This window comes from Haliotis rubra, unplaced genomic scaffold, assembly GCF_003918875.1.
Source record: "Haliotis rubra isolate DU_JTF1 unplaced genomic scaffold, ASM391887v1 Scf869, whole genome shotgun sequence".
NCBI lineage: Eukaryota > Metazoa > Mollusca > Gastropoda > Lepetellida > Haliotidae > Haliotis > Haliotis rubra.
The window spans coordinates 80,166-106,514 of NW_025767600.1; the positions used below are offsets into that span (position 1 = coordinate 80,166).

The 26,349-nt window shown below is 41.1% G+C and overlaps 1 protein-coding gene across 1 annotated transcript in view; it reads right to left on the minus strand.

Moving 5' to 3' along the window:
- Positions 1 to 43: 43 nt before the first annotated feature.
- Positions 44 to 26,349, minus strand: part of LOC124263131 (lanosterol synthase-like) — a 105,043-nt gene continuing 78,737 nt past the window's right edge. Inside the window, 7 exon segments of the mRNA XM_046697692.1 lie at positions 44 to 467; positions 469 to 477; positions 704 to 782; positions 914 to 1,337; positions 1,992 to 2,088; positions 2,967 to 3,116; positions 7,284 to 7,406. Of these exon segments, the coding sequence (XP_046553648.1) occupies positions 348 to 467; positions 469 to 477; positions 704 to 782; positions 914 to 1,337; positions 1,992 to 2,088; positions 2,967 to 3,116; positions 7,284 to 7,406 (1,002 nt within the window). The 3' untranslated portion in view covers positions 44 to 347.

Here is a 26,349-nt window from a genome sequence, read left to right on the forward strand (position 1 = left end):
TCTGGGTTTCAAGTTTCTTGTCACTCATAAGAAGAGACTGAAACTACTTAACCTTGTTTTTATTCCATATAAACTGTACATTTATTTTGGGAAATGACTTCAAATGAGACATTTCAAGAAGAAAAACACTATTGAAATAGTATTGCAATAGTTGGTCGCAATAGACTATTGCAATAGTTGTTTCCCCCTCAATAGTGACCCCTATCAATTACACTCGCCATATTCCTTTATTAGTTGAATTGTTTGGTAATACTAAGAACAGTTTGAAGACGTACAAGATTACAGAACTGAGCCTTCTGTTCTCATCACATGAATTGTTGGCCTCTGAACAGATCAAGTGACATGTTTCAAGTGTTGGCAAGATGACTGTCAGGATACAGGATGCTGAATCTCCCAAGTGTCCAGATGGGGAAGATGTTCCTGTAGCTGGTGTAGCTAATGGCGCAGGATTTGTTGAACACACCCGCTGATGTTCTCCTTGAAAAAAATCATTTCTTACTTATCTTGAGATCATGAAAAGCTGCAACATTAGAGAGGTGTAGGTGTATAATGATGCATTTGTTAATGAAAAGAGAGCCACTTGACCTGCTGCATGTAGACAGGCCAAACAGACAATGCCAATCAACTGATTCATCATGTTAGATTACAAGCTGAGTTGACAGCACTTCTGTTGATGGTTACTTTAACAAGTTGAAGGCTGTACCTGTGGCCAGTCTCCGTTGTCATGTTGTCTGTCCATCAGTAGTCGCACACCCCTTTCTATCACGTCCACACCTGGGTATCTGCAGCATGAGAGTGAGACGTTTACACAATCAACCTGGCTGCTTTGTGGTTTGACCACATCAAACAAATATCCTGCAACATAAACCCCAGTCTTACTTTACACAACCTCGCAGCAATGAGTTACACCCACCTGACTGCCATGAGGCCCAGCAGAACCCAGCAGGTGTTGACAACCTGGGACTCCTTGCTGGCAACATACTGCTGCTCCTCGCATGATTCAAAGTCCTCGCCCCATCCTCCATCAGCATTCTGCTTCTTTACAAAAAATTCACATGCTCTCCTCACCTCTTGTGGCACATTGTTTTTGTCATAACGGAATCCCATGCAAGCAAATGCCTCCAAGCCGAACCATCCCCCATATGTGAAACAGACACCCCATGATCCTTCCCATGAACCATCAGGCCTCTGTTTGTTGCGAACATAGCTCAGACCATCATCCAACACAAACTGGATTTCGTCTGCCCGATATTCAGGATGTTTTTCAGTGAAGTGTTTGACAGCTTGCATCACAGCAGACGTACATTCAACATACGTGTAGTCGATCATGATGTCTCCTGGCAAATGAAATGTTCAGTTAGTTTTGTACTGTTTGCATCATTAATGGCTATATTCTGAATTTATTATTAACTGTGTCAATTATACCATAAACTTCCAATGGGTTGATCATAGGTTCTGAACTAGGGCTGTAACGATGCATCAAACTATCGATGGATTGTGATTGTTGTCTCCGATAGCAATTAATCGATGGTAGAAACGAAAAATATCGATGCATCGATAGTATGTGTGACTATAGATAGTTTAGTAATTGACTTCCGTTGGTAAATGTGCAGTGCAAAATACAGGAAGTACCAGATTCGTTCACTTAGATTTAGAGTTGTCCGCCCCTGTTAACTGTTAACATTACGGCAAACACGGCATACGACTCGGAGTTTGAAATTGTGAATAACAATAAGTTTATGTTTTAACTGTTGACTTGATCTGGTTTCTTGCCAGTTATCAAAAGAGACTGACACTACTTCAACTTGTTTTATTTCCTATAAACTATACATTCATTTGGGAAATGACTTCGAATGAGACTATTCAAGGAGAGAATAACTTGCAATAGTATTGCAACAGTTGGTCGCAATAGACTATTGGTATCGCAATAGTTGTTCCCCCCTTAATAGTCACCCCAATTCTGAACCATTTAAATACCCCTCATCACTTACCGAACACTTCCGATGGGTTGAGGAGCTCCAGGAGAGTACCACCACGCTTTGTCTCATAGGAAGCAAAGCCGCCATCACTGTTCCGCATGTCCAGTAACTGACCAACAGGAATCTTGGGTTTGATTCATTGCATACAAGACAAATACACATGTCGCTGGGCGGTTGTGTTTCAGTCTTTACAAACACCATATCGGTATCCAGAACCTTGTCTTAAGACTAAGGCTGTTTGGAACTAACCAGGAATACATAAATGTCAATAAACATTTTCTGGTAAGCATTACTGTGTATAGTCTATTTGCATTGAAAATGTACCGATGAATGTCAATTTAAACCAAAAAGTAAATCGAATAAGATGAAATTAAGATTGCGAATCCTCATAATTTTACCTTGCCAACTGACCATTTAAATCTCAGAATTTTATTCAACTTAGGATAAAAGTTGTTTAACAAACGATCATAGTTTCAAATCGCTATTATTGGTTTGTATTATAAGAGTGTATGCGCATTAAATGAAACACCAAGAACAAGTAGTGTTGGTCTAAGTTAACGCTCATCACAAACCGCACGTGCATTTGTTTCACTGTTCCATCTACTGTGCTCACCCCCTTGTCATACAAACCAATAATAGCGATTTGAATGTATGATCGTTTGTTAAACAATTTTTGTCCTACAATGAATAAAATTCTGAGATTTAATGTTCAGTTGGCAAGGCAAATTTTGGAGGATTCGCAGTCTTAATTTCACTTTATTTGATTTACTTTTTTGTTTAAAGTGAAATTCATCGGTACGTTTTCACTGCAAACAGACTATAGCATAGAGCCTTGGCTGTCGGTGACACAGTTTACAAGGTCACAGGTCTATTGCTCCTCCATTCATCAGTAGAAGCAAAGACAGCTCTGAACAAGAACAGATCTATTTCCTGGTGTCTACGGTTAAGCCACACTGATATATGATGCAGTCTCACAGCATTACCTACCACATCCACAGCCTGGTACAGCCTCTCTTTGGGAACATGTTTACCCAGGATGCTGCACTGTTCCTGGAGGTACATGACACTCTTCAGGCCCTCTGCTGTGCAGTCCGACACAATCCAGCCACAGTCTAAAGTACTGAATGGAAACCCTCCCTGTTCAACAGACCAGTAAACTAAGCTCATTGAGAGACTAGACTAAATATGTACAACATACAAATATCAACATTCTGTTAAGCATGGAATTAACATGTACAAGCAATATGTACAACCCCCTAGGTTGATAAATGTCTTACATTAAAACTTTGTAGAAGAAATATGAGTGTAAGTATCAGCAATTATAAGTCCTCCAGAAATCCAATACATTTTACTGATTCAGGTGATGTGAAATGGACTTTAACACTATGTTCCAAATTTCTGCATTTTGACATTACATTTACTAACATCTTTAATTATGACACTACTGTGTTTGACACTGCTGGGTATGACACTGTGGAGCATGACACTACTGGGTATGACACTGTGGGATATGACTGCTGGGCATGACACTGCTGGGTATGACATTGTGGGGCTTGTCACTACTGGGCATGACAGTGCTTGGCTTGACACTTTGGGGCTTGACACTACTGGGCATGACAGTGCTGGGCATGACACTGCTGGGCCTGACACTGCTGGGTATGACACTGCTGGGCTTGACACTGTGGGGCACGGCACTGCTGGGCATGACACTTTTTTGGCCTGACATTACTGGGAATGACACTGTGGAGCATGAAACTACTGGACATGACACTACTGGGCATGACAGTGCTGGGCTTGACACAGCTGAGCATGACACTGTGGGGCTTGACACTGTGGGGCCTGACACTGTGGGGCATGACACTGTGGGGCATGACACTACTGGGCATGACACTGGGGCTTGACACTACTGGGCATGACAGTGCTGGGCGTGACACAGCTGGGCATGACACAGCTGGGCATGACACTGCTGGGCCTGACACTGGGGCCTGACTGCTGGGCATGACACTGTGGGGCATGACACTGCGGGGCATGACACTGCTGGGTATGACACTGTGGGGCCTGATGTTGTGGGGCATGACACTGCTGGGTTTGACACTGTGGGGCACGGCACTGCTGGGCATGACACTTTTCGGCCTGACATTACTGGGAATGACACTGTGGAGCATGACACTGGGGCATGACACTTCTGGGCATGACACGGCTGGGAATGAAACTGCTGGGCATGACACTGCTGGGCATGACACTGGGACAGAAAACTGCTGGGAATGACACTGCTGGGCCTGACACTGCTGGGCATGACACTGCTGGGAATGACACTGTGGGGCATGACACTGCTGGGTTTGAAACTGGGGCACGGCACTGCTGGGCATGACACTTCTCGGCCTGACATTACTGGGAATGACACTGTGGAGCATGACACTGGGACATGACACTGCTGGGTATGACACTGTGGGATATGACTGCTGGGCATGACACTGCTGGGCATGACACTGTGGGGCTTGACACTACTGGGCATGACACTACTGGGCATGACAGTGCTGGGCTTTACACTGTGGTGCATGACACGGCTGGGAATGACACTGCTGGGTATGATACTGCTGGGAATGACACTGCTGGGCATGACACTGGGACAGAAAACTGCTGGGCATGACACTGCTGGGCATGACACTGCTGGGCCTGACACTGCTGGGCCTGACACTGCTGGGTATGATACTGCTGGGCATGACACTGGGACAGAAAACTGCTGGGCATGACACTGCTGGGCCTGACACTGCTGGGCCTGACACTGCTGGGTATGATACTGCTGGGCATGACACTGGGACAGAAAACTGCTGGGCATGACACTGTGGGGCATGACACTGCTGGGCATGACACTGTGGGGCCTGACACTGCTTGGTATGATACTGCTGGGCATGACACTGCTGGGCATGACACTGGGGGGCCTGACACTGCTAGGCTTGACACTACTGGGCATGACACTAATGGGCATGACAGTGCTGGGCTTGACACTGTGGGGCATGCCACTTCTGGGCCTGACAAGGCTGGGAATGACACTGCTGGGCTTGACACTGTGGGGCATGACACTCCTTGGTATGACACTTGGGGGCCTCACACTGCTGGGCATGACACTGCTGCGCATGACACTGGGGGGCGTGACACTGCTAGGCTTGACACTACTGGGCATGACACTGCTGGGAATGACACTGTGGGGCATGACACTGCTGGGTATGACACTGTGGGGCATGACACTGCTGGGCATGACACTGTGGGGCCTGACACTGCTGGGCATGACACTGTGGGGCCTGACACTGCTGGGTATGACACTGTGGGGCCTGACACTGCTGGGTATGATACTGCTGGGCATGACACACCTTTGGGCACGACACTGCTGGGCATGACACTGAGACAGAAAACTGCTGGGCATGACACTGCTAGGCATGACACTGGGGCCTGACACTGCTGGGCTTGACACTGCTGGGCATGACACTGGGGGGCATGAAACTGTGGGGCATGACACTGCTGGGCATGACATGACACTGTGGGGCATGTTACTGCTGACACTGCTGGGCATGACACTGCGGGGCATGTTACTGCTGGGCATGACACTGCGGGGCATGACACTGGGGCATGACACTGCTGGGCATGACACTGTGGGGCCTGACACTGTCGAGCATGACACTGCTGGGCATGACACTGTGGGGCATGACACTGCTTGGCATGACACTGTTGGGCCTGACACTGCTGGGTATGATACTGCTGGGCACGACACTGCTGGGCATGACACTGCTGGGCATGACACTGAGACAGAAAACTGCTGGGCATGACACTGCTGGGCATGACACTGGGGCCTGACACTGCTGGGCTTGACACTGCTGGGCATGACACTGGGGGGCATGACACTGCTGGGCTTGACACTGGGGGGCATGACACTGCTGGGTATGACAGTGCTGGGCTTGACACTGTGGGGTATGACACTTCTGGGCCTGACACTGTGGGGCCTGACACTGCTTGGCATGACACTGTGGGGCCTGACACTGCTGGGCATGACACTGTGGGGCCTGACACTGCTTGGCATGACACTGTGGGGCCTGACACTGCTGGTTATGACACTGTGGAGCCTGACACTGTGCAGCATGACACTGCTGGGCATGACACTGTGGGGCCTGACACTGCTGGGCATGACACTGTGGGGCCTGACACTGCTTGGCATGACACTGTGGGGCCTGACACTGCTGGGGATGACACTGCTGAGTATGACACTGCTGGGAATGACACTGTGGTGCACAACACTGCTGGGCAGAAAACTGCTGGGCATGACACTACTGGGCATGACACTGCTGGGTATGACACTGCTGGGCATGACATTCTGAGTATGACACTGTAGGGCATGACACTTCTGGGTATAAGCTACATTCTACCATGACAACAGTAAATACCAGATTATGATTGGTTAATTAAGTCATTCAGTGGTATATAATCACGTTTCCAACATAATATGTATTGTTTTTAAATCTTAATAAAGTAGTTATGGTAGAATGAACCCTAGGTGTTCGATTTTAAATCAAATACCTGTGATTTTCCAACACAGTATGTTTACCGTATATTACCATAGATAAGCTGAATTTTGAGGACCAAAAAATAGCAGTCTGTAGAAGGGGGTCAGCTTATCTACGGGTTACACTTTTCATCAAACTTTTTTCAGGGGGTAAGTAAACGACATTGTATCGCTTGGCATGAACAAACAAGAAAAAAACAACTTCGACGAAAAAGACGTCAAATTTGCAATTAAACATCACTTAACAAGATTATTTATCTTTTCAGTTCCAATTTATCTTATGGGTTACACGTTCGTCAAACATTTTTTCAGGTGGTAAGAATAACGACATCGTATCTCTTCGCATGAACAAACAGACAAGAGAAGACGACTTTGTCAGTAAAGACGTCAGATTTGCAATTAAACATCACTAGAGAAGATTATCTACCTTTTTAGTTGTAATTTGTTTTTTGCTAGGCATTGTCTTATATGCAGGGATTAAGATTACTGTGTGTAATCGTCTTGTATACAGTGCCAGAAATAGCAATCAGCTGTGCAGTGCACACGTTCCCCTACCAGTGATTTAGTTAAAACGATAATATAACGAGATGAATGCTGATGCAGTGATCTTAAACAGTATGGTATCTCCTAATTATCGACTTGGTCAACAGATACGTGTACAGTTGATGTTCATACTCAGCTCTGTGGGGAGGGAGGTGCTAGTGCTAACAGTCCAGACTATTTACAGAGAAGAGAAAGTTGTGTCTGACCTTGTTCGTTTGACGGTAGTACTTTCTGTAGTCAGGGGGATTGTCTGGGATCTGCGTCTCTCGCAGGAAATCATGGACGTTCTTGAGACACGGATGGAACTCCTTCATGTCTGCCGCCCCCATCTGTTACAAGGAAACAAAGAAATTGCAAGTTTGTTCTTGTTGCCATGGCAGTGCCCCAGCTCCACCATGAAACACAACATGTTTCATCATGAAACTAAATAAACTTTGCAGTCATGACAGACCATCAGATGTCATAAATACCAGCACATAAGTAGTTTGTAAAGATACCAGCACATAAGTAGTTCGTACAGATACCAGTATATCAGCAGTTAGTAAAGATTGGTCAGTATATCAGCAGATCGGTCAGTACGTCTGTGGTTTGTAAAGATTGGTCAGTATATCAGCAGTTAGTAAAGATCGGTCAGTACATCTGTGGTTTGTAAAGATCGGTCAGTACATCTGTGGTTTGTAAAGATCGGTCAGTATATCTGTGGTTTGTAAAGATTGGTCAGTATATCTGTGGTTTGTAAAGATCGGTCAGTACATCAGTGGTTTGTAAAGATCGGTCAGTACATCAGTGGTTTGTAAAGATCGGTCAGTACATCTGTGGTTTGTAAAGATTGGCCAGTACATCTGTGGTTTGTAAAGATTGGTCAGTATATCCGCGGTTAGTAAAGATCGGTCAGTACATCTGTGGTTTGTAAAGATCGGTCAGTACATCTGTGGTTTGTAAAGATCGGTCAGTATATCAGCAGTTAGTAAAGATCGGTCAGTACATCTGTGGTTTGTAAAGATCGGTCAGTACATCTGTGGTTTGTAAAGATTGGTCAGTATATCAGCAGTTAGTAAAGATCGGTCAGTACATCTGTGGTTTGTAAAGATCGGTCAGTACATCTGTGGTTTGTAAAGATCGGTCAGTACATCTGTGGTTTGTAAAGATTGGTCAGTATCTGTGGTTTGTAAAGATCAGTAAGAGTGGTTAGTAAAGATCGGGTCAGTACATCTGTGGTTTGTAAAGATCGGTCAGTACATCTGTGGTTTGTAAAGATCGGTCAGTACATCTGTGGTTTGTAAAGATTGGTCAGTATATCAGCAGTTAGTAAAGATCGGTCAGTACATCTGTGGTTTGTAAAGATTGGTCAGTACATCTGTGGTTTGTAAAGATTGCTCAGTACATCTGTGGTTAGTAAAGATCGGTCAGTACATCTGTGGTTTGTAAAGATCGGTCAGTACATCTGTGGTTTGTAAAGATTGGTCAGTACATCTGTGGTTTGTAAAGATTGGTCAGTACATCTGTGGTTTGTAAAGATCGGTCAGTACATCTGTGGTTTGTAAAGATTGGCCAGTACATCTGTGGTTTGTAAAGATTGGCCAGTACATCTGTGGTTTGTAAAGATTGGTCAGTACATCTGTGGTTTGTAAAGATTGGTCAGTACATCTGTGGTTTGTAAAGATTGGTCAGTATATCAGTGGTTAGTAAAGATCGGTCAGTACATCTGTGGTTTGTAAAGATTCGGTCAGTACATCTGTGGTTTGTAAAGATCGGTCAGTACATCTGTGGTTTGTAAAGATTGGTCAGTACATCTGTGGTTTGTAAAGATCAGTACAGTACATCTGTGGTTTGTAAAGATTGGTCAGTACATCTGTGGTTTGTAAAGATTGGTCAGTACATCTGTGGTTTGTAAAGATTGGTCAGTACATCTGTGGTTTGTAAAGATTGGTCAGTACATCTGTGGTTTGTAAAGATTGGTCAGTACATCTGTGGTTTGTAAAGATTGGTCAGTATATCAGTACATCTGTGGTTAGTAAAGATCGGGTCAGTACATCTGTGGTTTGTAAAGATTGGTCAGTACATCTGTGGTTTGTAAAGATTGGTCAGTACATCTGTGGTTTGTAAAGATTGGTCAGTACATCTGTGGTTTGTAAAGATTGGTCAGTACATCTGTGGTTTGTAAAGATTGGTCAGTACATCTGTGGTTTGTAAAGATCGGTCAGTACATCTGTGGTTTGTAACATCTGTGGTTTAGTAAAGATCGGGTCAGTACATCTGTGGTTTGTAAAGATTGGTCAGTACATCTGTGGTTTGTAAAGATTGGTCAGTATATCAGTGGTTAGTAAAGATCGGTCAGTACATCTGTGGTTTGTAAAGATTGGTCAGTACATCTGTGGTTTGTAAAGATTGGTCAGTATACATCTGTGGTTAGTAAAGATCGGTCAGTACATCTGTGGTTTGTAAAGATTGGGTCAGTACATCTGTGGTTTGTAAAGATTGGTCAGTACATCTGTGGTTTGTAAAGATTGGTCAGTATATCAGTGGTTAGTAAAGATCGGTCAGTACATCTGTGGTTTGTAAAGATTGGTCAGTACATCTGTGGTTTGTAAAGATTGGTCAGTACATCTGTGGTTTGTAAAGATTGGTCAGTACATCAGTGGTTTGTAAAGATCGGGTCAGTACATCTGTGGTTTGTAAAGATCGGTCAGTACATCTGTGGTTTGTAAAGATCGGTCAGTACATCTGTGGTTTGTAAAGATTGGTCAGTATATCTGCAGTTTGTAAAGATCGGTCAGTACATCTGTGGTTTGTAAAAGATTGGTCAGTACATCTGTGGTTTGTAAAGATCAGCAGTTAGTAAAGATTGGTCAGTACATCTGTGGTTTGTAAAGATCGGTCAGTACATCTGTGGTTTGTAAAGATTGGTCAGTACATCTGTGGTTTGTAAAGATTGGTCAGTACATCTGTGGTTTGTAAAGATTGGTCAGTACATCTGTGGTTTGTAAAGATTGGTCAGTACATCTGTGGTTTGTAAAGATTGGTCAGTACATCTGTGGTTTGTAAAGATTGGTCAGTACATCTGTGGTTTGTAAAGATTGGTCAGTACATCTGTGGTTTGTAAAGATTGGTCAGTACATCTGTGGTTTGTAAAGATTGGTCAGTACATCTGTGGTTTGTAAAGATCGGTCAGTACATCTGTGGTTTGTAAAGATCGGTCAGTACATCTGTGGTTTGTAAAGATTGGTCAGTATATCAGCAGTTAGTAAAGATCGGTCAGTACATCTGTGGTTTGTAAAGATCGGTCAGTACATCTGTGGTTTGTAAAGATTGGTCAGTACATCTGTGGTTTGTAAAGATTGGTCAGTATATCAGCAGTTAGTAAAGATCGGGTCAGTACATCTGTGGTTTGTAAAGATCGGTCAGTACATCTGTGGTTTGTAAAGATCGGGTCAGTACATCTGTGGTTTGTAAAGATTGCTCAGTATATCAGCAGTTAGTAAAGATTGGTCAGTACATCTGTGGTTTGTAAAGATTGGTCAGTACATCTGTGGTTTGTAAAGATTGGTCAGTACATCTGTGGTTTGTAAAGATTGGTCAGTACATCTGTGGTTTGTAAAGATTGGTCAGTACATCTGTGGTTTGTAAAGATTGGTCAGTACATCTGTGGTTTGTAAAGATTGGTCAGTACATCTGTGGTTTGTAAAGATCGGTCAGTACATCTGTGGTTTGTAAAGATTGGTCAGTACATCTGTGGTTTGTAAAGATCGGTCAGTACATCTGTGGTTTGTAAAGATTGGTCAGTATATCAGCAGTTAGTAAAGATCGGTCAGTACATCTGTGGTTTGTAAAGATCGGTCAGTACATCTGTGGTTTGTAAAGATTGGTCAGTACATCTGTGGTTTGTAAAGATTGGTCAGTACATCTGTGGTTTGTAAAGATTGGTCAGTACATCTGTGGTTTGTAAAGATTGGTCAGTACATCTGTGGTTTGTAAAGATCGGTCAGTACATCTGTGGTTTGTAAAGATTGGTCAGTACATCTGTGGTTTGTAAAGATCGGTCAGTACATCTGTGGTTTGTAAAGATTGGTCAGTATATCAGCAGTTAGTAAAGATTGGTCAGTACATCTGTGGTTTGTAAAGATTGGTCAGTACATCTGTGGTTTGTAAAGATCGGTCAGTACATCTGTGGTTTGTAAAGATTGGTCAGTATATCAGCAGTTAGTAAAGATCGGTCAGTACATCTGTGGTTTGTAAAGATTGGTCAGTACATCTGTGGTTTGTAAAGATCGGTCAGTACATCTGTGGTTTGTAAAGATTGGTCAGTATATCAGCAGTTAGTAAAGATTGGTCAGTACATCTGTGGTTTGTAAAGATCGGTCAGTACATCTGTGGTTTGTAAAGATCGGTCAGTACATCTGTGGTTTGTAAAGATTGGTCAGTATATCAGCAGTTAGTAAAGATTGGGCAGTACATCTGTGGTTTGTAAAGATTGGCCAGTACATCTGTGGTTTGTAAAGATTGGTCAGTACATCTGTGGTTTGTAAAGACCTGTCAGTACATCTGTGGTTTGTAAAGATTGGTCAGTACATCTGTGGTTTGTAAAGATTGGCCAGTACATCTGTGGTTTGTAAAGAATGGTCAGTACATCTGTGGTTTGTAAAGATCGGTCAGTACATCTGTGGTTTGTAAAGATTGGTCAGTACATCTGTGGTTTGTAAAGATCGGTCAGTACATCTGTGGTTTGTAAAGATTGGTCAGTACATCTGTGGTTTGTAAAGACCGGTCAGTACATCTGTGGTTTGTAAAGATTGGTCGGTACATCTGTGGTTTGTAAAGATTGGTCAGTACATCTGTGGTTTGTAAAGATCGGTCAGTACATCTGTGGTTTGTAAAGATTGGCCAGTACATCTGTGGTTTGTAAAGATCGGTCAGTACATCTGTGGTTTGTAAAGATCGGTCAGTACATCTGTGGTTTGTAAACATTGTCCAGTACATCTGTGGTTTGTAAAGATTGGTCAGTACATCTGTGGTTTGTAAAGATTGGTCAGTACATCTGTGGTTTGTAAAGACCGGTCAGTACATCTGTGGTTTGTAAAGATTGGTCAGTACATCTGTGGTTTGTAAAGATTGGTCAGTACATCTGTGGTTTGTAAAGATTGGTCAGTACATCTGTGGTTTGTACATCTCAGTACATCTGTGGTTTGTAAAGATTGGCCAGTACATCTGTGGTTTGTAAAGAATGGCCAGTATATCTGTGGTTTGTAAAGATTGGTCAGTACATCTGTGGTTTGTAAAGATTGGTCAGTACATCTGTGGTTTGTAAAGATTGGTCAGTATATCAGTGGTTAGTAAAGATCGGTCAAGTACATCTGTGGTTTGTGTAAAGATTGGTCAGTACATCTGTGGTTTGTAAAGATCGGTCAGTACATCTGTGGTTTGTAAAGATTGGTCAGTATATCAGCAGTTAGTAAAGATCGGTCAGTACATCTGTGGTTTGTAAAGATCGGTCAGTACATCTGTGGTTTGTAAAGATCGGTCAGTACATCTGTGGTTTGTAAAGATTGGTCAGTATATCAGCAGTTAGTAAAGATCGGTCAGTACATCTGTGGTTTGTAAAGATTGGTCAGTACATCTGTGGTTTGTAAAGATCGGTCAGTACATCTGTGGTTTGTAAAGATTGGTCAGTACATCTGTGGTTTGTAAAGATCGGTCAGTACATCTGTGGTTTGTAAAGAATGGCCAGTATATCTGTGGTTTGTAAAGATTGGTCAGTACATCTGTGGTTTGTAAAGATTGGTCAGTACATCTGTGGTTTGTAAAGATTGGTCAGTATATCAGTGGTTAGTAAAGATCGGTCAGTACATCTGTGGTTTGTAAAGATCGGTCAGTACATCTGTGGTTTGTAAAGATCGGTCAGTACATCTGTGGTTTGTAAAGATTGGTCAGTATATCAGCAGTTAGTAAAGATCGGTCAGTACATCTGTGGTTTGTAAAGATTGGTCAGTACATCTGTGGTTTGTAAAGATCGGTCAGTACATCTGTGGTTTGTAAAGATTGGTCAGTATATCAGCAGTTAGTAAAGATCGGTCAGTACATCTGTGGTTTGTAAAGATCGGTCAGTACATCTGTGGTTTGTAAAGATCGGTCAGTACATCTGTGGTTTGTAAAGATTGGTCAGTATATCAGCAGTTAGTAAAGATCGGTCAGTACATCTGTGGTTTGTAAAGATCGGTCAGTACATCTGTGGTTTGTAAAGATCGGTCAGTACATCTGTGGTTTGTAAAGATTGGTCAGTACATCTGTGGTTTGTAAAGATCGGTCAGTACATCTGTGGTTTGTAGAGCTTGGTCAGTACATCTGTGGTTTGTAAAGATTGTCCAGTACATTTGTGGTTTGAAAAGAATGGCCAGTATATCTGTGGTTTGTAAAGATTGGTCAGTATATCTGTGGTTTGTAAAGATTGGTCAGTACATCTGTGGTTTGTAAAGATTGGTCAGTACATCTGTGGTTTCAAAGTTAGTAAAGATCGGTCAGTACATCTGTGGTTTGTAAAGATCGGTCAGTACATCTGTGGTTTGTAAAGATCGGTCAGTACATCTGTGGTTTGTAAAGATTGGTCAGTATATCAGCAGTTAGTAAAGATCGGTCAGTACATCTGTGGTTTGTAAAGATTGGTCAGTACATCTGTGGTTTGTAAAGATCGGTCAGTACATCTGTGGTTTGTAAAGATTGGTCAGTATATCAGCAGTTAGTAAAGATCGGTCAGTACATCTGTGGTTTGTAAAGATCGGTCAGTACATCTGTGGTTTGTAAAGATCGGTCAGTACATCTGTGGTTTGTAAAGATTGGTCAGTATATCAGCAGTTAGTAAAGATCGGTCAGTACATCTGTGGTTTGTAAAGATTGGTCAGTACATCTGTGGTTTGTAAAGATTGCTCAGTATATCAGCAGTTAGTAAAGATTGGGCAGTACATCTGTGGTTTGTAAAGATCGGTCAGTACATCTGTGGTTTGTAAAGATTGGTCAGTACATCTGTGGTTTGTAAAGACCTGTCAGTACATCTGTGGTTTGTAGAGCTTGGTCAGTACATCTGTGGTTTGTAAAGAATGGCCAGTACATCTGTGGTTTGTAAAGATTGGTCAGTACATCTGTGGTTTGTAAAGATTGGTCAGTACATCTGTGGTTTGTAAAGATTGGTCAGTATATCAGTGGTTAGTAAAGATCGGTCAGTATATCTGTGGTTTGTAAAGATTGGTCAGTACATCTGTGGTTTGTAAAGACCGGTCAGTACATGTGTGGTTTGTAAAGATCGGTCAGTACATCTGTGGTTTGTAAAGATTGGCCAGTACATCTGTGGTTTGTAAAGATTGGGCAGTACATCTGTGGTTTGTAAAGATTGGCCAGTACATCTGTGGTTTGTAAAGATCGGTCAGTACATCTGTGGTTTGTAAAGATCGGTCAGTACATCTGTGGTTTGTAAAGATTGGTCAGTACATCTGTGGTTTGTAAAGATTGGCCAGTACATCTGTGGTTTGTAAAGATTGGCCAGTACATCTGTGGTTTGTAAAGATTGGTCAGTACATCTGTGGTTTGTAAAGATTGGTCAGTACATCTGTGGTTTGTAAAGATTGGTCAGTATATCAGTGGTTAGTAAAGATCGGTCAGTACATCTGTGGTTTGTAAAGATTGGTCAGTACATCTGTGGTTTGTAAAGATCGGTCAGTACATCTGTGGTTTGTAAAGATTGGTCAGTACATCTGTGGTTTGTAAAGATTGGTCAGTACATCTGTGGTTTGTAAAGATTGGTCAGTATATCAGCAGTTAGTAAAGATCAGTCAGTACATCTGTGGTTTGTAAAGATTGGTCAGTACATCTGTGGTTTGTAAAGATCGGTCAGTACATCTGTGGTTTGTAAAGATTGGTCAGTATATCAGTGGTTTGTAAAGATCGGTCAGTACATCTGTGGTTTGTAAAGATTGGTCAGTACATCTGTGGTTTGTAAAGATTGGTCAGTACATCTGTGGTTTGTAAAGATTGGTCAGTACATCTGTGGTTTGTAAAGATTGGTCAGTACATCTGTGGTTTGTAAAGATTGGTCAGTACATCTGTGGTTTGTAAAGATTCGGTCAGTACATCTGTGGTTTGTAAAGATTGGTCAGTACATCTGTGGTTTGTAAAGATTGGTCAGTACATCTGTGGTTTGTAAAGATCGGTCAGTACATCTGTGGTTTGTAAAGATTGGTCAGTACATCTGTGGTTTGTAAAGATTGGTCAGTACATCTGTGGTTTGTAAAGATCGGTCAGTACATCTGTGGTTTGTAAAGATTGGTCAGTACATCTGTGGTTTGTAAAGACCGGTCAGTATATCTGCAGTTAGTAAAGATCGGTCAGTACATCTGTGGTTTGTAAAGATTGGTCAGTACATCTGTGGTTTGTAAAGATTGGTCAGTACATCTGTGGTTTGTAAAGATTGGTCAGTACATCTGTGGTTTGTAAAGATTGGTCAGTACATCTGTGGTTTGTAAAGATCGGTCAGTACATCTGTGGTTTGTAAAGATTGGTCAATTACATCTGTGGTTTGTAAAGATTGGTCAGTATATCAGCGGTTAGTAAAGATCGGTCAGTACATCTGTGGTTTGTAAAGATCGGTCAGTACATCTGTGGTTTGTAAAGATTGGTCAGTATATCAGCAGTTAGTAAAGATCGGTCAGTACATCTGTGGTTTGTAAAGATCGGTCAGTACATCTGTGGTTTGTAAAGATCGGTCAGTACATCTGTGGTTTGTAAAGATTGGTCAGTATATCAGCAGTTAGTAAAGATCGGTCAGTACATCTGTGGTTTGTAAAGATTGGTCAGTACATCTGTGGTTTGTAAACATCGGTCAGTACATCTGTGGTTTGTAAAGATTGGTCAGTATATCAGCAGTTAGTAAAGATCGGTCAGTACATCTGTGGTTTGTAAAGATCGGTCGGTACATCTGTGGTTTGTAAAGATCGGTCAGTACATCTGTGGTTTGTAAAGATTGGTCAGTATATCAGCAGTTAGTAAAGATCGGTCAGTACATCTGTGGTTTGTAAAGATTGGTCAGTACATCTGTGGTTTGTAAAGATTGCTCAGTATATCAGCAGTTAGTAAAGATTGGGCAGTACATCTGTGGTTTGTAAAGATCGGTCAGTACATCTGTGGTTTGTAAAGAATGGCCAGTATATCTGTGGTTTGTAAAGATTGGTCAGTACATCTGTGGTTTGTAAAGATTGGTCAGTACATCTGTGGTTTGTAAAGATTGGTCAGTATATCAGTGGTTAGTAAAGATCGGTCAGTACATCTGTGGTTTGTAAAGATCGGGTCAGTACATCTGTGGTTTGTAAAGATCGGGTCAGTACATCTGTGGTTTGTAAAGATTGGTCAGTATATCAGCAGTTAGTAAAGATCGGTCAGTACATCTGTGGTTTGTAAAGATCGGTCAGTACATCTGTGGTTTGTAAAGATCGGTCAGTACATCTGTGGTTTGTAAAGATTGGTCAGTATATCAGCAGTTAGTAAAGATCGGTCAGTACATCTGTGGTTTGTAAAGATCGGTCAGTACATCTGTGGTTTGTAAAGATTGGTCAGTATATCAGCAGTTAGTAAAGATTGGTCAGTACATCTGTGGTTTGTAAAGATCGGTCAGTACATCTGTGGTTTGTAAAGATCGGTCAGTACATCTGTGGTTTGTAAAGATTGGTCAGTATATCAGCAGTTAGTAAAGATCGGTCAGTACATCTGTGGTTTGTAAAGATTGGGTCAGTACATCTGTGGTATGTAAAGATTGCTCCAGTATATCAGCAGTTAGTAAAGATTGGGCAGTACATCTGTGGTTTGTAAAGATCGGTCAGTACATCTGTGGTTTGTAAAGATTGGTCAGTATATCTGTGGTTTGTAAAGATTGGTCAGTACATCTGTGGTTTGTAAAGATTGGTCAGTACATCTGTGGTTTGTAAAGATTGGTCAGTATATCAGTGGTTAGTAAAGATCGGTCAGTACATCTGTGGTTTGTAAAGATCGGTCAGTACATCTGTGGTTTGTAAAGATCGGTCAGTACATCTGTGGTTTGTAAAGATTGGTCAGTATATCAGTGGTTAGTAAAGATCGGTCAGTACATCTGTGGTTTGTAAAGATCGGTCAGTACATCTGTGGTTTGTAAAGATCGGTCAGTACATCTGTGGTTTGTAAAGATTGGTCAGTACATCAGTGGTTAGTAAAGATTGGTCAGTACATCTGTGGTTTGTAAAGATCGGTCAGTACATCTGTGGTTTGTAAAGATCGGTCAGTACATCTGTGGTTTGTAAAGATTGGTCAGTATATCAGCAGTTAGTAAAGATCGGTCAGTACATCTGTGGTTTGTAAAGATCGGTCAGTACATCTGTGGTTTGTAAAGATCGGTCAGTACATCTGTGGTTTGTAAAGATTGCTCAGTATATCAGCAGTTAGTAAAGATTGGGCAGTACATCTGTGGTTTGTAAAGATTGGCCAGTACATCTGTGGTTTGTAAAGATTGGTCAGTACATCAGTGGTTTGTAAAGACCTGTCAGTACATCTGTGGTTTGTAGAGCTTGGTCAGTACATCTGTGGTTTGTAAAGATTGGCCAGTACATCTGTGGTTTGTAAAGAATGGTCAGTACATCTGTGGTTTGTAAAGATCGGTCAGTACATCTGTGGTTTGTAAAGATTGGTCAGTACATCTGTGGTTTGTAAAGATCGGTCAGTACATCTGTGGTTTGTAAAGATTGGTCAGTACATCTGTGGTTTGTAAAGACCGGTCAGTACATCTGTGGTTTGTAAAGATTGGTCGGTACATCTGTGGTTTGTAAAGATTGGTCAGTACATCTGTGGTTTGTAAAGATCGGTCAGTACATCTGTGGTTTGTAAAGATTGGCCAGTACATCTGTGGTTTGTAAAGATCGGTCAGTACATCTGTGGTTTGTAAAGATCGGTCAGTACATCTGTGGTTTGTAAACATTGTCCAGTACATCTGTGGTTTGTAAAGATTGGTCAGTACATCTGTGGTTTGTAAAGATTGCTCAGTACATCTGTGGTTTGTAAAGACCGGTCAGTACATCTGTGGTTTGTAAAGATCGGTCAGTACATCTGTGGTTTGTAAAGATTGGCCAGTACATCTGTGGTTTGTAAAGATTGGGCAGTACATCTGTGGTTTGTAAAGATTGGCCAGTACATTTGTGGTTTGTAAAGAATGGCCAGTATATCTGTGGTTTGTAAAGATTGGTCAGTACATCTGTGGTTTGTAAAGATTGGTCAGTACATCTGTGGTTTGTAAAGATTGGTCAGTATATCAGTGGTTAGTAAAGATCGGTCAGTACATCTGTGGTTTGTAAAGATTGGTCAGTACATCTGTGGTTTGTAAAGATCGGTCAGTACATCTGTGGTTTGTAAAGATTGGTCAGTATATCAGCAGTTAGTAAAGATCGGTCAGTACATCTGTGGTTTGTAAAGATCGGTCAGTACATCTGTGGTTTGTAAAGATCGGTCAGTACATCTGTGGTTTGTAAAGATTGGTCAGTATATCAGCAGTTAGTAAAGATCGGTCAGTACATCTGTGGTTTGTAAAGATCGGTCAGTACATCTGTGGTTTGTAAAGATCGGTCAGTACATCTGTGGTTTGTAGAGCTTGGTCAGTACATCTGTGGTTTGTAAACATTGTCCAGTACATTTGTGGTTTGAAAAGAATGGCCAGTATATCTGTGGTTTGTAAAGATTGGTCAGTATATCTGTGGTTTGTAAAGATTGGTCAGTACATCTGTGGTCTGTAAAGATTGGTCAGTATATCAGCGGTTAGTAAAGATCGGTCAGTACATCTGTGGTTTGTAAAGATCGGTCAGTACATCTGTGGTTTGTAAAGATCGGTCAGTACATCTGTGGTTTGTAAAGATTGCTCAGTATATCAGCAGTTAGTAAAGATCGGTCAGTACATCTGTGGTTTGTAAAGATTGGTCAGTACATCTGTGGTTTGTAAAGATCGGTCAGTACATCTGTGGTTTGTAAAGATTGGTCAGTATATCAGCAGTTAGTAAAGATCGGTCAGTACATCTGTGGTTTGTAAAGATCGGTCAGTACATCTGTGGTTTGTAAAGATCGGTCAGTACATCTGTGGTTTGTAAAGATTGGTCAGTATATCAGCAGTTAGTAAAGATCGGTCAGTACATCTGTGGTTTGTAAAGATTGGTCAGTACATCTGTGGTTTGTAAAGATTGCTCAGTATATCAGCAGTTAGTAAAGATTGGGCAAGTACATCTGTGGTTTGTAAAGATCGGTCAGTACATCTGTGGTTTGTAAAGATTGGTCAGTACATCTGTGGTTTGTAAAGACCTGTCAGTACATCTGTGGTTTGTAGAGCTTGGTCAGTACATCTGTGGTTTGTAAAGAATGGCCAGTATATCTGTGGTTTGTAAAGATTGGTCAGTACATCTGTGGTTTGTAAAGATTGGTCAGTACATCTGTGGTTTGTAAAGATTGGTCAGTATATCAGTGGTTAGTAAAGATCGGTCAGTATATCTGTGGTTTGTAAAGATTGGTCAGTACATCTGTGGTTTGTAAAGACCGGTCAGTACATGTGTGGTTTGTAAAGATCGGTCAGTACATCTGTGGTTTGTAAAGATTGGCCAGTACATTTGTGGTTTGTAAAGATTGGGCAGTACATCTGTGGTTTGTATAGCTTGGCCAGTGCATCTGTGGTTTGTAAAGATTGGTCAGTACATCTGTGGTTTGTAAAGATCGGTCAGTACATCTGTGGTTTGTAGAGCTTGGTCAGTACATCTGTGGTTTGTAAAGATTGGCCAGTACATTTGTGGTTTGAAAAGAATGGCCAGTATATCTGTGGTTTGTAAAGATTGGTCAGTATATCTGTGGTTTGTAAAGATTGGTCAGTACATCTGTGGTCTGTAAAGATTGGTCAGTATATCAGCGGTTAGTAAAGATCGGTCAGTACATCTGTGGTTTGTAAAGATCGGTCAGTACATCTGTGGTTTGTAAAGATCGGTCTAAAGTACATCTGTGGTTTGTAAAGATCGGTCAGTATATCAGCAGTTAGTAAAGATCGATCAGTACATCTGTGGTCTGTAAAGATTGGTCAGTACATCTGTGGTTTGTAAAGATCGGTCAAGTACATCTGTGGTTTGTAAAGATTGGTCAGTATATCAGCAGTTAGTAAAGATCGGTCAGTACATCTGTGGTTTGTAAAGATTGGTCAGTACATCTGTGGTTTGTAAAGATCGGTCAGTACATCTGTGGTTTGTAAAGATTGGTCAGTATATCAGCAGTTAGTAAAGATCGGTCAAGTACATCTGTGGTTTGTAAAGATTGGTCAGTACATCTGTGGTTTGTAAAGATTGCTGGTCAGTATATCAGCAGTTAGTAAAGATTGGGCAGTACATCTGTGGTTTGTAAAGATCGGTCAGTACATCTGTGGTTTGTAAAGATTCAGTACATCTGTGGTTTGTAGAGTACATCTGTGGTTTGTAAAGACCTGTCAATTACATCTGTGGTTTGTAGAGCTTGGTCAGTACATCTGTGGTTTGTAAAGAATGGCCAGTATATCTGTGGTTTGTAAAGATTGGTCAGTATATCAGCAGTTAGTAAAGATCGGTCAGTACATCTGTGGTCTGTAAAGATTGGTCCAGTACATCTGTGGTTTGTAAAGATCGGTCAGTACATCTGTGGTTTTGTAAAGATTGGTCAGTATATCAGCAGTTAGTAAAGATCGGTCCAGTACATCTGTGGTTTGTAAAGATCGGTCAAGTACATCTGTGGTTTGTAAAGATTGGTCAGTATATCAGCAGTTTAGTAAAGATCGGTCAGTATTACATCTGTGGTTTGTAAAGATCTGTGGTTTGTAAAGATTGGTCAGTACATCTGTGGTTTGTAAAGATTGCTCAGTATATCAAGCAGTTAGTAAAGATCGGTCAGTACATCTGTGGTTTGTAAAGATCGGTCAGTACATCTGTGGTTTGTAAAGATTGGGTCAGTACATCTGTGGTTTGTAGAGCTTGGTCAGTACATCTGTGGTTTGTAAACATTGTCCAGTACATTTGTGGTTTGAAAAGAATGGCCAGTATATCTGTGGTTTGTAAAGATTGGTCAGTATATCTGTGGTTTGTAAAGATTGGTCAAGTACATCTGTGGTCTGTAAAGATTGGTCAGTATATCAGCCGGTTAGTAAAGATCGGTCCAGTACATCTGTGGTTTGTAAAGATCGGCCAGTACATCTGTGGTTTGTAAAGATCGGTCCAGTACATCTGTGGTTTGTAAAGATTGCTCAGTATATCGGCAGTTAGTAAAGATTGGGTCAGTACATCTGTGGTTTGTAAAGATTGGTCAGTACATCTGTGGTTTGTAAAGATCGGTCAGTACATCTGTGGTTTGTAAAGATTGGTCAGTATATCAGCAGTTAGTAAAGATCGGTCAAGTACATCTGTGGTTTGTAAAGATCGGTCAAGTACATCTGTGGTTTGTAAAGATCGGTCAGTACATCTGTGGTTTGTAAAGATTGGTCAGTATATCAGCAGTTAGTAAAGATCGTCCAGTACATCTGTGGTTTGTAAAGATTGGTCAGTACATCTGTGGTTTGTAAAGATTGCTCAGTATATCAGCAGTTAGTAAAGATTGGGCAGTACATCTGTGGTTTGTAAAGATCGGTCAGTACATCTGTGGTTTGTAAAGATTAGGTCAGTACATCTGTGGTTTGTAAAGACCTGTCAAGTACATCTGTGGTTTTGTAGAGCTTGGTCAGTACATCTGTGGTTTGTAAAGAATGGCCAGTATATCTGTGGTTTTGTAAAGATTGGTCAATTACATCTGTGGTTTGTAAAGATTGGTCAATTACATCTGTGGTTTGTAAAGATTAGTCCAGTATATCAGTGGTTAGTAAAGATCGGTCCAGTACATCTGTGGTTTGTAAAGATTGGTCAGTACATCTGTGGTTTGTAAAGACCCGGGTCAGTACATCTGTGGTTTTGTAAAAGATAGGTCAGTACATCTGTGGTTTTGTAAAGATTGGCCAGTACATCTGTGGTTTGTAAAGATTGGGCAGTACATCTGTGGTTTGTAAAAAGCTTGGCCAGTGCATCTGTGGTTTGTAAAGATCAGTCAATTACATCTGTGGTTTGTAGAGCTTGGTCAGTACATCTGTGGCTTGTAAAGATTGGCCAATTACATTTGTGGTTTGAAAAGAATGGCCAGTATATCTGTGGTTTGTAAAGATTGGTCAGTATATCTGTGGTTTGTAAAGATTGGTCAGTACATCTGTGGTTTGTAGAAGATTGGTCAATTATCCGTCAGTTAGGTAAAGATTGGTCAATATATCAGCGGTTAGTAAAGATCGGTCCAGTACATCTGTGGTTTGTAAAGATCGGTCAGTACATCTAATGGTTTGTAAAGATCGGTCAATTACATCTGTGGTTTGTAAAGATTGCTCAGTATATCAGCAGTTAGTAAAGATTGGGCAGTACATCTGTGGGTTGTAAAGATTGGCCAATTACATCTGTGGTTTGTAAAGATTGGTCAGTACATCAGTGGTTTGTAAAGACCTGTCAATTACATCTGTGGTTTGTAGAGCTTGGTCAATTACATCTGTGGTTTTGTAAAGATTGGCCAGTACATCTGTGGTTTGTAAAGAATGGATCCAGTACATCTGTGGTTTGTAAAGAAAGATCGGTCAAGTACATCTGTGGTTTGTAAAGATTGGTCAGTACATCTGTGGTTTGTAAAGATCGGTCCAGTACATCTGTGGTTTGTAAAGATTGGTCAATTACATCTGTGGGTTTGTAAAGACCGGTCAATTACATCTAATGGTTTGTAAAGATTAGTCGGTATATCTGTGGTTTGTAAAGATTGGTCAGTACATCTGTGGTTTGTAAAGATCGGTCAATTACATCTGTGGTTTGTAAACATTGGCCAATTACATCTGTGGTTTGTAAAGATCGGTCAAGTACATCTGTGGTTTGTAAAGATCGGTCAGTACATCTGTGGTTTGTAAACATTGTCCAGTACATCTGTGGTTTGTAAAGATTGGTCAGTACATCTGTGGTTTGTAAAGATTGCTCAGTACATCTGTGGTTTGTAAAGACCGGTCAGTACATCTGTGGTTTGTAAAATCCGGTCAGTACATCTGTGGTTTTGTAAAGATTGGCCAGTACATCTGTGGTTTGTAAAAGATTGGGCGAGTACATCTGTGGTTTTGTAAAGATTAGCTAGAAGTACATTTGTGGTTTTGTAAAGAATGGCCAGTATATCTGTGGTTTGTAAAGATTGGTCAGAACATCTGTGGTTTGTAAAGATTGGTCAGTACATCTGTGGTTTGTAAAGATTGGTCCAGTATATCAGTGGTTAGTAAAGATCGGTCCAAGTACATCTGTGGTTTTGTAAAGATTGGTCAGTACATCTGTGGTTTGTAAAGATCGGTCCAGTACATCTGTGGTTTGTAAAGATTGGTCAGTATATCAGCAGTTAGTAAAGATCGGTCAGTACATCTGTGGTTTGTAAAGATCGGTCAAGTACATCTGTGGTTTGTAAAGATCGGTCAAGTACATCTGTGGTTTGTAAAGATTGGTCAGTATATCAGCAGTTAGTAAAGATCGGTCAGTACATCTGTGTTTTGTAAAGATTGGTCAGTACATCTGTGGTTTGTAAAGATCAGTCAGTACATCTGTGGTTTGTAGAGCTTGGCCAGTACATCTGTGGTTTGTAAACATTGTCAGTACATTTGTGGTTTGAAAAGAATGCAGCCAGTATATCTGTGGTTTGTAAAGATTAGTCAATATATCTGTAGTTTGTAAAGATTAGTCCAGTACATCTATAGTCTGTAAAGATTAGTCAGTATATCAGCCGTTAGTAAAGATCGATTCAGTACATCTGTGGTTTGTAAAGATCAGTCAGTACATCTGGTGGTTTGTAAAGATCAGTCAGTACATCTGTGGTTTGTAAAGATTGCTCAGTATATCAGCAGTTAGTAAAGATCGGTCGCAAGCATACTCCAATTTGTAAAGATTGCCGTCAGTACATCTGTGGTTTGTAAAGATCGGCCAAGTACATCTGTGGTTTATAAAGATTGGTCAATTATCAGCAGCTTATAAAGATCGGTCAGTAAGCATCTGTGGTTTGTAAAGATCGGTCAGTACATCTGGTATTTGTAAAAGATCGGTCAGTACATCTGTGGGTTTGTAAAGAATACTCAATACAGTATATCAGCAGTTAGTAAAGATCGGCCAAGTACATCTGTGGTTTATAAAGATTGGTCAATTATCTGTGGTTTTGTCAAGATTGCTCAGTATATCAGCAGTTAGTAAAGATCGGTCCAGTACATCTGTGGTTTGTAAAGATGGAGTCCAGTACATCTGTGGTTTGTAAAGATTGGTCAGTATATCAGCAGTTAGTAAAGATCAGGGTCAGTACATCTGTGGTTTGTAAAGATTGGTCCGGTCCAGTACATCTGTGGTTTGTAAAGATTGGTCAATTATATCAGCAGTTAGTAAAGATCAGTCAGTACATCTGTGGTTTGTAAAGATTGGTCAGTACATCTGTGGTTTGTAAAGATCGGTCAGTACATCTGTGGTTTGTAAAGATTGGTCAGTATATCAGCAGTTAGTAAAGATCGGTCAGTACATCTGTGGTTTGTAAAGATTGGTCAGTACATCTGTGGTTTGTAAAGATTGCTCAGTATATCAGCAAAGTTAGTAAAGATTGGGCAGTACATCTGTGGTTTGTAAAGATCGGGTCAGGTACATCTGTGGTTTGTAAAGATTGGTCAGTACATCTTGTGGTTTGTAAAGACCTATCAGTACATCTTTAATGGTTTGTAGAGCTTGGTCAGTACATCTGTGGTTTGTAAAGAATGGCCAGTATATCTGTGGTTTGTAAAGATTGGTCAGTATATCAGCAGTTAGTAAAGATCGGGTCAGTACATCTGTGGTCTGTAAAGATTGGTCAGTACATCTTGGTGGTTTGTAAAGATCGGTCAAGTACATCTGTGGAACCCTTTGTAAAGATTGGTCAGTATATCAGCAGTTAGTAAAGATCGGTCAGTACATCTGTGGTTTGTAAAGATCGGTCAGTACATCTGTGGTTTCATAAAGATTGGTCAGTATATCAGCAGTTAGTAAAGATCGGTCAGTACATCTGTGGTTTGTAAAGATTGGTCAGTACATCTGTGGTTGGTAAAGATTGCTCAGTATATCAGCAGTTAGTAAAGATCCGGTCAGTACATCTGTGGTTTTGTAAAGATCGGTCCAGTACATCTGTGGTTTGTAAAGATCGGGTCAGTACATCTGTGGTTTGTAGAGCTTGGTCAGTACATCTGTGGTTTGTAAACATTGTCCAGTACATTTGTGGTTTTGAAAAGAATGGCCAGTATATCTGTGGTTTGTAAAGATTGGTCAGTATATCTGTAGTTTTGTAAAGATTGGTCAGCGTACATCTGTAGTCTGTAAAGATTAGTCAGTATATCAGCGGTTAAGTAAAGATCTGGTCAGTACATCTGTGGTTTGTAAAGATCGGTCAGTACATCTGTGTTTGTAAAGATCAAGGTCAGTTACATCTGTGGTTGTGTAAAGATTGCCTCAGTATATCAGCAGTTAGTAAAGATTGGTCAGTACATCTGTGGTTTGTAAAGATTGGTCAGTACATCTGTGGTTTGTCCAAAGATCGGTCAGTACATCTGTGGTTTTAAAGATTATCGTCAAAGTATATCAGCGCAGTTAATAAAGATCGTCCAATACATCTGCGGGTTTGTAAAGATCGTCAGTACATCTGTGGTTTGTAAAGATCGGCCAAGCATCTGTAGTTTGTAAAGATTGGCCGTATATCAACAGATTAGTAAAAGATAAGGGTCAGTACATCTGTGATTTGTAAAGATTGAATCAGTACATCTGTGGTTTGTAAAGATTTGCTCAGTATAATCAGCAGTTAGTAAAGATTGGGCAGTACATCTGTGGTTTGTAAAGATCGGCTCAGTACATCTGTGGTTTGTAAAGATTGGTCAGTACATCTGTAGGTTTGTAAAGACCCGTCAGTACATCTGCTGCGTTTTTAGAGAGCTACCAGTACATCTGTAGTTTAAAGAATGGCCAGTATATCTGTGGTTTGTAAAGATTCAGTCCCAGTACATCTGTGGTTTGTAAAGATTGGTCAGTACATCTGTGGTTTGTAAAGATTGGTCAGTATATCAGTGGTTAGTAAAGATAGGTCAAGTACATCTGTGGTTTGTAAAGATTGGTCAGTACATCTGTGGTTTTCCAAAGACCG